At 40.0% G+C, this 15638-nt stretch overlaps 1 protein-coding gene across 1 annotated transcript; it reads right to left on the bottom strand.

The window, feature by feature from the left end:
* Positions 1-10688: 10688 nt before the first annotated feature.
* LOC122033780 (probable E3 ubiquitin-protein ligase ARI2) lies at positions 10689-15465 on the bottom strand. Its single transcript, XM_042592944.1, has 7 exons — positions 15132-15465; positions 14789-14821; positions 14440-14713; positions 13539-14019; positions 11647-12195; positions 11406-11581; positions 10689-11273 (listed from the first exon to the last, which is right to left on the bottom strand). Exons 1-7 carry the CDS (start codon positions 15270-15272, stop codon positions 11134-11136), a joined length of 1794 nt encoding a protein of 597 aa, XP_042448878.1. The 5' UTR covers positions 15273-15465; the 3' UTR covers positions 10689-11133.
* Between the last annotated feature and the right edge of the window lie 173 nt (positions 15466-15638).

Below are 15638 nucleotides of genomic sequence, written 5' to 3'. Positions count from 1 at the left end.
TAAAAGGTTTTGTCTAGTCGGTGGTGGTTGCTCCCATATCCAAGAAGGCCATGTGCCTCGCCACGTCAGTACTGGGAACCAATTATGGAAATTAATATTTAATGGAATTAATAACTTAAGGTGACTTGGGTCGAACGTGTTAAGTTCTGCAGGAGATCCAAGTCAAAACCTAAAAGAACAAATAGATTAAATTTTGGATCAAACGTGTTAAGTTCCGCAGGCGATCCAAAATTTAATTTAAAAGAACACATGGTAGCTAGGAAAAGGTTCAGACCTTTGTACAAAATTTTTGTACAGTGGAACCTATAGGTTTTCCGAGTAGCAACCAACAGTTTGTCGGCGGCAGGTGTTTCGAGGATGAAGTTACCAGCTGTCCTTTTTGTCTCCTAGCGCTCTTACCTACTCCCGGGCCGAGCGGATCAGCCGCTCGGCGCTCATGGCCTCCGAGAATGCACCTACCTCGGCCCAGGCGGGGAAGCCCTGCTCATGTGCTCGGATGGAATTGCACCTTATTGTCATATGGCTCGGCTGAGCGGTCCGCTCGGCCCATAGACTCTACTTGAGCATCGGAAATCCGACCCCTGGTCGGGCTATCTTTCGTCCGGTCCGGGAGACCCCTGGCCGGATGTCCGGTCAGCCCGCTACTCCGCTCGGCACGACCTCTGTCCACTCAGCACGACCTTGGGGTTGACCTTCTTGACCATTGACCTCCACGTGTCGTTGACCTCCCGCCGACGAGGGTCCCCCGTCCTTACCACCGGATCAGTCAACTTTAGGGATTGCCTCCCTTGCGACCTTCTTATTGGCTTTCTTAGATTTCTTAGAGGTCTTAGTCACATTTGTTGTTGCAAAGATACTCCTAAGGATAACTTCGCTTGTATCCTTGACTTAACTCCTAAACCTAGGATTGGTCCCATAACTATATGAAACCCTATGATAAGAAGGGACATCCTTCTTGGCTTTGGGTTTGTATTCCAAACCCCAATGGTCATAGAATGACTCTTGTGTTCCTATCCCTAAGTTATGCTCATTTTGCCCCTTAAAAATATTTTTCATTTTTTTTATGGCCTTTTCAATTTTATCAAGCCTTGAGGCTTGGTTTTCCAACCTTAAGTCCTTAGATTTAGATTTTTCTTTAAATCCTTGAGCATTTCTATTCTTGAGATTGTATCTACTATCCTTAGTGTTCTTGCCCAAGTAGTTATCTACTTTCCTAACCTTAGGTGAGGCAGTTTTAGCATGATAGGCAACATAATTTCCCTTAATTCTATCATGCCTCCTATTTTCATAATAAATAGCATTGAAATGATATAAATTTGAACTAGCATGCTTTTTACCATGATTTAAAAGGATAGGCTCAATAAATGATACCTTGGGTTTTACCTTGGAAGCTCTCCCTTTGACTTTGATCGACTTCTTTCCCTTTGGACATTGGTTTCGATAATGTCCTTTTGGATGACACAAGAAACACACAATGTGTTCCTTGCTCTTTTTTGTTATGGGGGTGATCTCCTTGGGCTTCTCCTTGCCCTTTAGTGTCGGTTGACTCTTTTTCTTGGTCAACTTAGGGCATTTACTCTTGTAATGCTCATGTTCCCTACACTCAAAACATATGATATGATTTTTATTTTTAATTAAACTAATTATACCTTCACATCTAGGGATGACACTTGATCCTCCATTTGATTTTGCTTGTGTTGTCGAGGTTGCCCCATCTTCTTCTTCACTTGACCTGGAAGTAGAAGCTTCTCCTTCTTCTTGGCCCAGTGTCAATGAATGTCTCTCCCCCTCAATCCTAGAGGTGGATGCTTCTTCATCTTCATCTTGTACATGGAACAAAGAGTATGTTCCCTCTTTGACCTTTTTGTTGCATTCCTTTAAAGATAAAGCTTCTTGGACTTCTTCGGGTGTTGAGCATCTCTCAACCTCTGAGTCCTCTTCTCCTTCCTCTTGTTCCAATGAGTCGCCCTCTTTGGATTCCTCTTGTATTTGTACAGTGGAGGGGATCTCATGGACCTTCGTCAATTTTCTCCAAAGCTCTTTGGCATCTTCAAACTCTCCAATTTGGCTCAAGATGTTGCTAGGCAACAAATTAACCAATAACTTAGTCACTTTGTCATTTGCCTCCCTCCTTTGAATTTGCTCTTGACTCTATTTCTCTTCTTGAGAATTTTGCCTTTTGAATTTTTTGGAGCTTCAAAGTCTTCCATTAGAGCAAACCATTACTCTATCTCCATCATGAGGAAATTTTTAATTATTGATCTCCAAGAATCGAAGCTTATTGATGTGTATGATGGAGGCACCCTTGTGTCGAATCCGAGTCCATCTTCGAATTCCATATTGAAGTTGAGCTCTTGATGAATTCTTTGACTTGATGAATTTTGCTCCAACTTCTTCACCCTCTAGCCTTTTTGCCCCTTCCAGTGATGATTCCGGTAAAGAGCGACCTTGCTCTGATACCACTTGTTAGGGTAATTTGGTGCTAGGGGTGGTGAATAGCTCATTGTGTGTCTCATTGCTTGCTTCTTGGTGATGATATGCAGCAGAATGAACTCGAAGCAAACTTACAACGCTAACCCAAAGGATTTACTAGGTATCCACCTCAAGAAGAGGTGACTAATCCAAGGATCCACACACAGCACACTCTCCACTAATAAAAACACTCCTTCTCGATCGCAGTCGGAGGCGGAGAAGCCTCGTATAAACTTATACAACAATATACAACAGCCATAAGAAGAAAATACAAAAGATACAAATGGAAACTCTTTCTTCTTACTTACTTGTTGCTTATTGATGCCTCTTGAACCTTGAAAGTGTAACTACACTTGTCTCCAAGAGCCTTCAAGAACTGGCTGTGAAAGTGTGGAGAAGCTTGTGAATCGTCGTTGAGATTGCACTGTGGTCACTGGACAGAGCTCTACGAAGAAGATGCTAGCCAATGAGTATAACCTACGCAACGGCGGATCCCAATCGATTGAATGACTCTCAATCGATTGGGGAGGCTTTGAATCGATTGGCTGATCGATTCAGAGTGCCTCTGTGCTCTCTGGAAAATGCCTAAATCTATTACCCGATCGATTCAGCCTCTATCGCACTATTTCCATATCTCCAATCGATTAGCCGATCGATTAGAGGTTTCAATTGATAGATTTAGAATCTCACTGTTCGCTTAGAAACTCTCCCAATTGATTGACCAATTGATTGGGAAAGTTTTGATCAATTACTCAATCGATCAAGATAGTTTTTGTATAAAATCACGTTAACCAATCGATTGGCTGATCGATTGAACCCCCCCCCCCCCCAATTGATTGGCCAATCAATTTACAAGTAGAAAAATATGTAGATCTTGAAACAAGCTTCGTTTCGCATCCGAGATCACCTCATTCCGATATCCGAGTCAAAAGTTATGGCCTTTGGAAGCTTACTACGTTTGAACTTCCTAGTTCCATGCCAACTCCCTATTGGACTTACGACCACTAAGTGTTCGATCAACTTTTGACCCATCAGGACTTTCTCTTTTCCAATTTCTTGTTGGACTTCTGATCATCAAGTACGGTCCTCCTTAACCCACTTAGATTTACCGTCTCGTGCCAAGTGTTCGGTCCTCCATGACCCACTTGGACTTCCTTCCACTAGATGTCCGGTCACCCTTGATCCATCTGGATTTCCTTGTGCCAAGTATCCGATCAATCCTTTGACCTACTTGGACTTCTCAATAACAGGTGTTCAGTCAACCTTGACACACCTGGATTTCCACGTGCTTGGCTTCACTCACTAGGTCTTTCCATCTGTCTAGCTTCACTTACTAGGACTTCCCATCTATCCGTCTTCACTCACTAGGGTTTTCACCTAGCTTCACTCACTAGGGTTTTCACCTGGCTTCACTTACTAGGATTTTCTCACTGCCCGACTTCACTCACCGGGACTTTCACCTGTCTGGCTTCACTCACCAGGATTTTTACCTATCTTCACTCAGTAGGATTTTCCAACTGCCTAGCTTTACTCACTAGGTCTTTCACCTGACTTCACTCACCAGGATTTCCCAACTGCTTGGCTTCACTCACCAGGACTTTCAACTGCCTAACCTCCACTTAGGACTTTCCCAATCAAGTATCCGGTCAACCCTTTGACATACTTGACTCTTCTTCACATCTAACTAGTTAACCTTGACCAGAGGGGAATTGCACCAGCAATCTCCCCAATCGGGTGATTGTACCTGCAATCTCCACATATTGTCAAACATCGACACCCAAACATCAAGACTCAGGCTTGAGCCAACTCAAGCCTAGTCAACCTGGTCAACCTTGACCCAGGGGATATTGCACCAACACTAGTGTCTCGTCATAGCCTGGAAGTCAATCATTGAAATAAAATATTTAATTGACTAACTATTAAACCTTATTCTAACTCAAATGTAAATCAATCCTTAGATGTTAATCTAAATTGAAGATAAAATTAACTATCTCATAAAAACCTATACGGTTCCCTGATTGAAAATTTAGAAAAGGATGAGATGGACCTAGGCTTAAAATAAAAAGTAGTTAGCCAAACCCAAGTTTAATTAATTTCAAATTCTTAATTAATTTCAAAAGTTCAAAATGTTTAGTTAATTTCAAATTCTTAATTAATTTCAAAAGTATGATTAATTTTATATTCTTAATTAATTTCAAAAGAATAATTAATATTAAAATCTTAATTATTTTTATTTAATTTTTAAAATTTAAAATTAAATATTTTTGAAATCCAAACTTAAATATTTTTTAAATTTAAACTTAAATTTTTTTCAAAATCTAAAACTTAAATATTTTTTAAAATTCAATCTTAAATTCAAATTAAAATTCAAAATTTAAACTTAAATATGTGAGATGGAAAATCAAAAAAATAGATAATTATTTTTTATCTTTTTTGTTTGCTTGGACTCTAGGACCCTCAAGATCTAAATAATTTTCTTAAAAAAATTTTGGCATTAATCTATAGGGAGTGAAATGACTTAAGTTCAATTAAATATTTTCTCAAAGTTAAAATTTTTTAGTTACTCTCAAAATTAAATATCCTTTTAAAGCATTTTTTCAAAATTAATTTTTCTTTAAATTTTTAAAAAAGAAGTTCATTTTCTTTTGGTTTAACTTTTAGAAAAAGAAAGTCTCACTATTTTGAAAAGTAATCTTAAACATTTTATTTGAAAAAAAGAAGTTCAAATATTTCTATCTAGAAAAATAAGTTTTTGAAAAAGTATTTTTAGTTTTTATGTACTTAACTAAGTTTTTTTTAAATCTTTTCAAAAAGCTAAGTACTTAACTAAGTTTTGATAAAGCTAATTATTTGATAAAGTACTTTTAAGTATTTGAAAACATTTTCTTAGCTAAGTATTTTTACAAGGATTTTTTTTTTAACTAAGGAATTTATAAAGCTTAAATTTATCTATGTTTTCCATTAAAGCTAAGTATTTAGTTAATTTTTTTTTAAAGAAAATCTTTCAAAAGTTAAGTATTTTAAATCCCTTTTAAGCTAAGTGTTTAAAGTGATAAATTCAAAAGGAACTTCAAATTAAAATTTTGAAAGAAATTAAAAGTTAGTATTTTTTTAAAATTATCTTTACAAATCAATTTTTCTCTCTAACTTAGTATCATTTCTATGTACGTCAAAGGGAGAGAGAAAGGTTAACTTTAAGTTAAACATATAACTTTTGATTGAGGGGGAGCATAAGGGAGAATTTTTGTCAAATTATTTTACTTATGCATAAGTTCCTTTAATTGTTTCACTAATGCTCATGCTTAAGTTCTATACTTTATTGTTATGTTTTACTTAATTTTGAACCAGGTTGCCATAATAAAAAAGGGGGAGATTATTCGTGCAGGGAGCACCAGATGATCGAACCTAAGTTTTGATTATGGCAAAGGGTCCAAAGTTAAGATTACTTGTTGTCTAACAAGTGTGAATGAGCGTGCAGGAAAGTCTTAAGTATTTTTAGGCAAAAGTCCTAGTGGATTTAGGTAGGTGGAAAGCCCTAGGGGGAGATAACCCTAGGTAAAGGAAAGTCCTAGCTGTAGTTAGGCACAAAATCCTAATCCGGGGGATTGGGCGAAGTCTTGGCGGGTTGAGCACTTTGGGTGAAATCCTAGAGTCGGGGACTCTATGTGAAAATATGGTGGTCGTGGACTATGTGGAAGTCTAAATAAGTCGTGGAGAAGACATTCAGCATGAAGACCTGAAGTCTCAGATGCTGACCAAAAGTCCAGACGGTATGGAGGACCGGTCTGGCAAAAGGTAAACTCTCCTGAGAGGAGTAGGTGAGGACGCGTTCTCCCGAAGAGGGAACAATAGGCGTCGGTTCGACCTAGAGTTTCAACAAAACTCAAAGTCAGAATTGGACAGTTGGGGTTGTCAAATTCATATTATATATATTATTTACTGCTTGTACTAACTTTGTTTTGCAGAAAAAAAATGAGGTTGAAAAAGTTGGTTCGGGTGCCTAGTAGGGGTCCGAGAGCTTGAACCAGGCTCGCCCCAGGCGGGTGCCCAGGCAATCCGGGCGCCCAGACTCAATTCCAGGTGCCCAGACTTGAAAAAATATCCACAAGTTGATGTGGAACGCATTAATTGGCTGAGCCACGTGGTTCAGGCACCCTGAGGGGTTCTAGTCACCCGGAACATCTTATAAGAGAACAACATTCTGAACGACTTCTGGTTTTGCACACTATTCAAAAAATGCCTCCTCGACACCCAAACGCTGCTCTGATGACCTAGAACAAGAATTTTCAGATTTGTAGTTGTTGGTATTCTTTATTTTATAAGTTATTTTAATATTATAATTTCATACTTGTGCTTATTCAGAATTAATAGTGAATTGCCCAACGAAAGTGATCGATGATCACGGGCTTTGGAATAGGAGTCGTTACAGGCTCCGAACTAAGTAAAACCAAAGTATTAGCGCTTGCTTTTCGTTTCTATCTTGTTTCTTTATTTCCACTACATATATCTCTGATCGAGTTTTTCGAAACGAGTGAAAAAGTCACGAGTGTCATTCACCCCCCCCCTTTATCACGCATTGATCCTACATCTTCATGGGGTGATATCATAAGGATTCCAACCCCACTACCTTGCCAAGTGGATTATCCGTCCAGGTGGACTATCCGTCCATGTATATCTTCCATGTTCCTTCCAATTCTAGACTCTGTATCTCGTTCACAAAATTGGCTAAGGCTTAAACTTTGATGGTTGTTCAGGGTTGATACTATATGTCATACTCACTCAGCTCTGTAGCACATTTCATCAATCCTCCCGAAGCTTCCGAGTTGATGAGCACCTGACCTAGGGTGTTATTAGTTAATGCAATGATTAGATGAGAGAAAAATAGGGACGTAACCTTCGAGTGGGTAAGACTAGCCCATACACTAATTTCTCAAGAGCGGTGTAGCGACATTCAACGTCTTTCAATAAATGACTTAAGAAATGCACTGGTTATTATTCATTGCCCTCCTACCATACTAGCACCAACCCGACAACATTTGCAGTGGAAAACAAATACATCCACAATGGTTCACAGACTATGGGATTCACGAGTACAAGCAAAGTAGATCAATATTCTTTGAGTTCTTCCAATGCTTTATCGTACTCGATGTCCCATTGGAACTTGGTTGCTCGGTGGATTATCTTGAAGAATGGCAGGCTCTGATCAGCTGATCTTGAAATGAATTGCGACAATGTAGTGATTCGCCCAGTCAATCATTGTGCCACCCTTAAGTTGCGTGGGGGAGCCATGTTCCAGAGAGCCTGCACCTTACTCGGGTTGGCTTCGATCCCCCATTTTGTCACTATGTAGCCAAGTAAACAATCACTCTTAGCTCCAAACAAGCATAGTTGGGGTTTAGTTTGAGTTCGTACTCCCTCAATATTCGGCATGTCTCATCTATGTCTACACATAGATCAACAGCTCGTAGGGACTTAATCAAGATGTCATCCACGTACACCTCCATGTTCCTCCCGATCTGCTTCCGGAACACTTTGTTCATAAGCCGTTGGTAAATATAGCTCTTGCATTCTTTAGTCTGAATGACATAACATTATAATAGTAGGTTCCTTTGGTAGTTATAAAACTAATCTTCTCCTGATCCTCTTTGGCCAACAGGACTTGATGGTCGCTCTGATACACGTCCAATATGCATATTAGCTCACAGTCGAAAGTTGAGTCCACCACTTGGTTATTACGGGGAAAGGTATAATAATCATTTGGACAAACCTTGTTCAAATCCCTAAAGTCCTCACAAACATGCCACTTGTTCCCGGGTTTGGCCACCAGAACTATATTGGTCAACCAACTCAGAAACTGCACCTCCCGAATGTGCTATGCCTCGAGCATCTTATCGACTTCTTCTTCGATGATCTTATTATGGTTGGCTCCAAAGTCTCTCTTCCATTGATTGACCGGTTGAGTGTTCAAGAGAGCATGAAGCATGTGCTCCATAACGCTCGGTGAGATACCTCTTGAGGCATCCAAGCGAACACATCATTGTTGCGCGTTAGACATGCGACTAAGTCAATCTTGAACTCTGGGGGCAAGTTGGCTACTATTTGAGTGGTGACCTCCGGTCAGCTCGGATGGATCTATACCTTCTTCTCCTCATAAATTAGCTATGGGGGTGCTTCATGAATGGTGTTGACCTCCACTAACTATGTCTTTCGAGTTGCGTGAGCTTCAGTCCTGATTATATCTACGTAACACTTGCGTGCTACCAACTGGTCCCCCTTCACCTCTCCTATCAAATCATCGATTGGGAACTTGATCTTCTGACAGAAAGTAGAGACAATGGCTCAGAACTCGTTCAATGCCGATTAGCTCAAAATCATATTGTAGGCTGAGGGCACATCTACCACAATAAAGGTTGATTGGCGAGTCCTTATCAGAGGCTCCTCCCCTAGAGAGATAGCCAATCAGATTTGTCCAATCGGTTGCACTTCGTTGTCGGTGAATCCATACAAAGGTGTTGTCATGGCCTGGAGTTTGTCATGGGTTGGAGTTCACTCCTCTCTATCTACAATTACTCGAAGACCTTCTTGAAGATAATGTTGACAAAGCTTCCTGTGTCCACAAAAGTTCGATGGATGTTGTAGTTAGCTATAACAGCTTTGATGATCAAGGTGTCGTCGTGCGACACTTCCACGCCTTAAAGTCCTTGGGACTTAAGTTGATTTCTGGTCCCCACGCTCGCTCTTGGCTACACCTAACCATGTAGATTTTTAGTCTGCGAGCGTGCGACTTTCTGGCTTTGTTGGAGTCTCCGTCTGTCAAGCTGTCGGCAATCATACCTATATCTCCCAGAGTGGCATTGCCACGGTTTTCTTCTGTTCAAGTCGATTGGCACGGTGGTTCGATAGGAGCCTGAGTCAGGGCTCAATTGTGTCATTGCTGAGGTCGCTGCGGATTTCGATTAGCATTCCCAAGGCCTCTCCTCAGGGGTCTGTATAGTCATTAATAACATTGATTGTTAGGAAACGACGAACGTTGGTGGAACCCTTGGTTGGCTGCTTGGTGCACCTCCTGGTTATACCATTGAGAACTAAACCCTTCCCCTTTTGCGGATCTCGAGTAGGTGCGTCTCTCGAGGATGATCACTAGGGCCTTTCTAGGCGGCCATGTCCTCAAGGGGCATGCAGACAACGTTGGTAGTATGCGATCGGAAATGGGGTATGAGAAGAAAACAACTTAGTTGTACGAGTACTTGATTAAAATCTACAAACAAAGGGACCGGGGAAACTCTGTATGTCATTCTACCCTGGTCCTCTGCTAAATGTGAGGCTCTATCACTGAGAGCGCTGGGTCGTTTGGTAAAGGATGCCTAATGGCTTGTTGTTGTTGTTGCACCAACTTTTACGCTCGTGTGACCACGAGAAATTCCAAGTCCTCTTGCAACAAAGTAACTATTGTAGATTGTTCAATTTCTTCTATTTTCGTGTTCCAGATTCAAGCCAGATTCCCACAGACAGTGTCAAATTTGATCTTGCTTGAATCAAGGAGGATGGTGCATTGAACATGTGGCTTCGATGTTGACTGCAAATAGACTCCATACGTAAATGACCTGATGCTGTGAGTGAACCTACGTGTCAAGAAGAAAAACTAGAAGCGAAAAACATCAGTCACCGAGCTAGGGAGGGGTCCCCAGTGCAGGCACTCCGACCCTCAAGTCAGGCAAATGGTAATGGACAAGATGAAGAATAATAATGATGAACAATGAACTGTGATAGCAAAACCTCACGTACCTACGTCTATAGATAGAAACCCCCTTATATAGTGTTACTTTTCCTCTCAACATAAATCACGATACAATATTAAAATAAGACAGACCATTATGACACTCTAACACCTTTCTTGGAATAGACTCGCTATTCTTGCTCTTTGCAGGGTAGATGCTTCTGGTGTTAAGCCAATCATGTGGCTGAGCATGCCTCGTTCAGCACAACTCTAGTCAATCGAAATCTGACACAGATCAAACTGGAATGTACATAGAGCAGTCCCTCAGGCCAGCCATAATCCGTCGACACATGACAAGTCTCAGGTGAACGATCTGCTGTGTCACGACCATATCAATTCGTTCTTTGTTCCATTGAATGTATACAATATAATTAGCAACACATGACAATGTATATATATCTGAACAAAATCAAATAGAACGCATCTGAAAGCCCCACAATAAGACCAATCAGTGATTTACTGCCATAAATAGGGTATGATCAAGTCAGGCTTGCAATAGCAAGAATCCCACCTCCGGAAAGTCTTCAAACCCTTGCACTATAGTTCAAAATTGGTGGGCATCTTTACAATGTGATGGGTTAAAAAAAACTAGAAAAATACAAGGAAGCAAAAGCTGAGTTCAGATATGCCTTCACTGGTTTACATGGGCATGGCCAGATTTTTGAAACTTATGCACAGATTGAGCTGAGAAGTCCATCCAAGAAAAATCATCAAAGAGAAGGCTCTTGAATCTCGTTTTACCCCCACAGATCGTAGCTTTCATATAAACATACTAAATAAGACCGTGATGTGGTTGCAATAGTAGGAAGTTTATTTTCTGTTGCCATGATGGATAACAAGCTAAAGCTGTACAGTTTAGAATGATGCTAACTTGGGTTTTGGTGTCAGATTTTGTCAATCACCTCAGGAGGCATGTTCAGATCAAACAGAGGAGGACCGCCATGAGCATCTTTTCTAGGTCGTTTATGAGAAGCCCACCCACTTTCATCTGAACTCGTGGACCCACGGAATTTGCATATGGCAGCTGCATTTCAATGTTGATGTTTGTTAAATGTGTTTACTAAAGATAATACTTATACTTAAATACATGGAGCAACAAGGAAACAGTACTGTCAACCTTCAATATAGGGCATTGTAATATAAATAAAGGATGTACCATTGGGAGTTGAATCTGTTTGTGCATCATGAATGGTTTTCATATCAGAGCTCTGATCGGAGCCCCACAACACCAATAGTTCCGAAGCCCTCTGGAGGCCTTTTGATTTATATGGAGCAATGTTGTGAGTTGCTCGCTGAAGGGGATACAACAAGTCATTCTCAATGCACTGGTACCTGCAGAGACAAGTACATAAGGATAATTTGTACTGCCAGACATGTATAGAGCAAAACATACTTACATTTGTTTGCAAAGTCTGTCGACAACATTAGAAAGATTTATGATGTGCCGCATAGTGTCCATGACCTCATCATCAGAACAACTTGGAAAATCCTTCTCCAAGAACATAGATAGCTTCTCAACATTGGATTCTAGCTGTTGTTGCTGGTCCTCGAACAAATTCTGTTTCAGCTCTCGATCCTCTGCTGTCATCTCATCCTTAAAGAGCTCATCTCCAAACATGTAGAATGCAAATGGATACGAATATGAAAGGACCCGTCTTGATCTAAAGAGCCTATTCAGTCCATTCATCACCCAACTGTAGTCTTTAATTTTAGATTGCTTGTTCTCTGAAATGGAAATCTTCCCCTGAATGGTTTCCTTGAGATTGCTTTCCTGCTTGAGAGAATCTGTATGAGCCTTGTACCTATTATGATAGTGCATATAACGGTATAAGTCACGCCTTGCACGCTCAGTATTCTTTGTTTGGTCTTCTTTGAAGCGACCACAACTGTGACCAGTGATACTAGACCACGTATGATCTCTTCCCGTAGCCCCACCACACAACCAACTGTATTACATCAACAAATGAAATATAGAAAAGAAGTCATGAGAATTAAATAACTCTCAATGAATGTTAAAGAAGAAACCTTAAAATGCCTTAAGAAAAGCAGCAAAGATGTAAACAAACAAAACACTGAATCAAATATTTGCAAAGCCAGCATCTCTTTTGATATGATGAGTCAACTAAACATTGATGGTGTTAACAAGACAGATAAACAACTCAATATGAGACGCAGAAGAAATCCCATCAGTGAGAAGATACAAAAACAATCTCACTCGAGCAAAGGTAGCTGGAAGCATGCACCAAACAGAATCATTGAATGGTTTTGCCATGTGAATGCCAAAATACAGTTGACAAACACTAACATACTATGGAATCGACTGCATAAAGTCATGTAGTCACAAGGGTGTAAGGCCAAATAGCAACATCATAAATTTATCCATCTAGGTTGGACACTGTTAGGCTACAGTGAACTAACAAGATAGAGATCTAGTAGTGAGGCCAAATCATCTCACTGCTTCTTCGAGAAGGCCCGCTCAATTTTATGGTAGTTAGTAGGTGTGAACTTTGTGCCACATGATCTGTATTAGACACCCAATTCAAGCACATAATTGTACTATAAAGTGGCAAAGACAATCTTTTGAACAAAGGAAAACTCAACAATGAAATTAATCCATTCACACAACTCACCAAGAAGAGATCTTGAAACCAACTTGGTTGATCTCAAAAAAATGAAATATTCATCAGTTTATTTGTGCCACCAGATCTTTCGGACAACCATCAACATTACCCACAAAATTCTTGTATGCATATGTGATTGAGAGAGAGGTGCAAGAAAAGAAGATAAGAAGCAACTCGACATTGTTTTGTTGATGTATTGGGACCAGTCTTGGCTAGTTAATAAAACCTCACAAAAATTTACATAACAACCATCATGAAGGCATATTTTGCTAGTCCCAAAGTACGTGAACTTCAAGAGAACAGAGATCTCTATCAAGGTTATTACATAAAAGTATAAAAAAATATTATGTGATGAAAGACCTAGGATAGTGAAAATATTCCAATCATGCATAGAACATGATGAAGGCCTAGATAGGATGTCATTCATGCAATCACAGTTCAAAATATTGCATCACTCAGAGTCAATAGTACAACAATAAGAACCAGAAACATTAGCAATACAGCAAAAATATATGAAAGAGTGGAAAGAGATATAAAAAAGTCATGCACACTGCAACCAGCAGCTGAGTGGTGATATATACCTCCTGAATGAACTGAAAGGCGTGATAAAAAAAAATTACAAGAACTAGCAGAAAATGCAATATAAGCACCAAGTATGATATTCTTACCAAAATGCTTGCCCACAGATACATGCAACAAGATTGCAACCACCATTCTTTTCAACAGGTTTGTGACACTTTGGACAAGGCTTTGTGTTCACTGTTATCCAATTAACAGTTTCTGATTCATCCTGACATTTCTTGATCCATAGCTCCCACATCAAGCATGAACAAGGTGAATGCGCTTCTGACAAACAACTGAAACAGAACTGTATACCACATGTACATTCAACCTCAGAACAAATATCACCCTCAACACGTATGGCATTTCCACAATGTGGAACACTAGGGCACCATTTAACCTTATTATTGTCTTCAATGTATGATTCAAGCAAGAACCTATCAAAACGATCAGCAATATCTGGACACCTTGCACTGACCAAATTCCTTATGCTTGCCTCATCACATACAGCACTGCATTTGGGTGCCATGCATCTAATGCGACGGCTTTGTCCATCATTTATCTTCACTATAAAATGCTCAGTCCAACCTAAGAAGTTGAGCATATATGGAAAAATTCAACAAAATAAGGGAGTAGTACAGAAGAAAAAAAAATCTAAGGAGAAGAATGTTTAGCCAGTGACTCAAAATAAAAGAGTTAATTAGAGCCAATGAACAGGATAACAAATTAGCAGATTAGAACCTAAAGATGTTGAATAACATTAGAAAGATGATCCATGATAAATATTAACATTTACAAGTTCCCTATTCACAGGGAAAAGTTATGATGGTGTTAAATTTTAATGGATTTTGTTGTTGTTGTTGTTGTTGCAGAATACCAGAATCCTCACTAACATAGTTGAATAATGTTCTTGAAAAGGCTTACAGACATTTGGGAATCATTTCAGGATTTAAGCAACTTGATGTTCTTCAACCATTTTTGCAGGAAATTTGGAGACTAGAAACTCACAATCATTGCAGAAAGTATGCCCACAGTCCATTTCAGTGATTGCATCTGTAGGAACGGTCTCAAAACATACATTACAGGTGACTGGATTCACTGAAGTGGATAAGCCTTTGTTATTGACAACGGTTACTCCTGCTTGTGAGAACAATCTGTCCCTTCCCTTTTGATCGAGCAACTCAAAGATCCTCTCAACATCCCAGCGGTAATGAATAAGAAGGGTCCTCGCATGCTGCTCTTTAAGAGCCAGCAGCTCCATCACCTTCCGCAAATCCTCTTTCTACAAGAATTAACAATTAGTCACAGTAAAATCCCCCCACACTGATCGAGATGATTGTGAGCAAGATAAGTTTACCTGTGCTGCTAGGAGGGACTCTTTTGTGATGACCTACAACACCAGAAGGAAAGGAAATTGAGCAAACAAAAAAAAAAGGTATATCAAGTAAACTTTCCATACCAAAAGAGTAAAATTTCTAATTTCAGCCAAAAATTGTTACTTTCTCTCAAGACAACAAGGAGGTACGCTCCGCCGTCCTCGGCGTAACAATTTTTTTTCAAGAAAAAAAAAATCAGTACAAAGGCCAGAAACAATTACATATTGATCAAAGGGGCATCGCCTCGCGATCCCTTCCGTCCGATTCCAACTTTCCGGAACCCTAGAAATCTAGAAATCAAGCACGGACAAATCCGGAGCTTACCGACGACAGTGACCAGTGGCACTCTTCCTCACGCCCGTCTTCGAGGCCCTGTAGGACGTTCTCTTCGATAACGTCTTCCTGATCAGTGAGGTAGCAATCCTCCAAATCACTCGACGAAAGGTAGTCCTCGTCGTCTGCCATGCTGGGCTCGACGGCGAATCGAAGGGAGGCGGTGCGATCGGATGGACTCGGGCAGAGGCGATGGAATTGAGGGACGGCAGCGGAGCAGCTTCGAGAGGAAGGCAAGCGAAGCAGAAGATCGGAGAAAACGAGACGAGGAAATAGAGAGGAGAGGCGGTGAGGTCGTGAGGAACGGAAGGGCTCTTGGGGTTCTTTAAAGAATTAAATTAATAAGTTATCAAAATTTGTTAATATTTACTCGGAGAATTTATCGCCATCTTCTCGTTATTTTTATTTAATTTGGATACATGCTTGCTCAATCTTCTGATTATTTAAACTGCATTAGAAATTTAATTCCCCATAAAAAAATTATCCCAAAGATTAATC

The sequence above is a fragment of the Zingiber officinale genome, chromosome 1A (genome assembly GCF_018446385.1).
Source record: "Zingiber officinale cultivar Zhangliang chromosome 1A, Zo_v1.1, whole genome shotgun sequence".
Lineage (NCBI taxonomy): Eukaryota > Viridiplantae > Streptophyta > Magnoliopsida > Zingiberales > Zingiberaceae > Zingiber > Zingiber officinale.
This window is presented reverse-complemented; position numbering and strand designations above follow the sequence as displayed.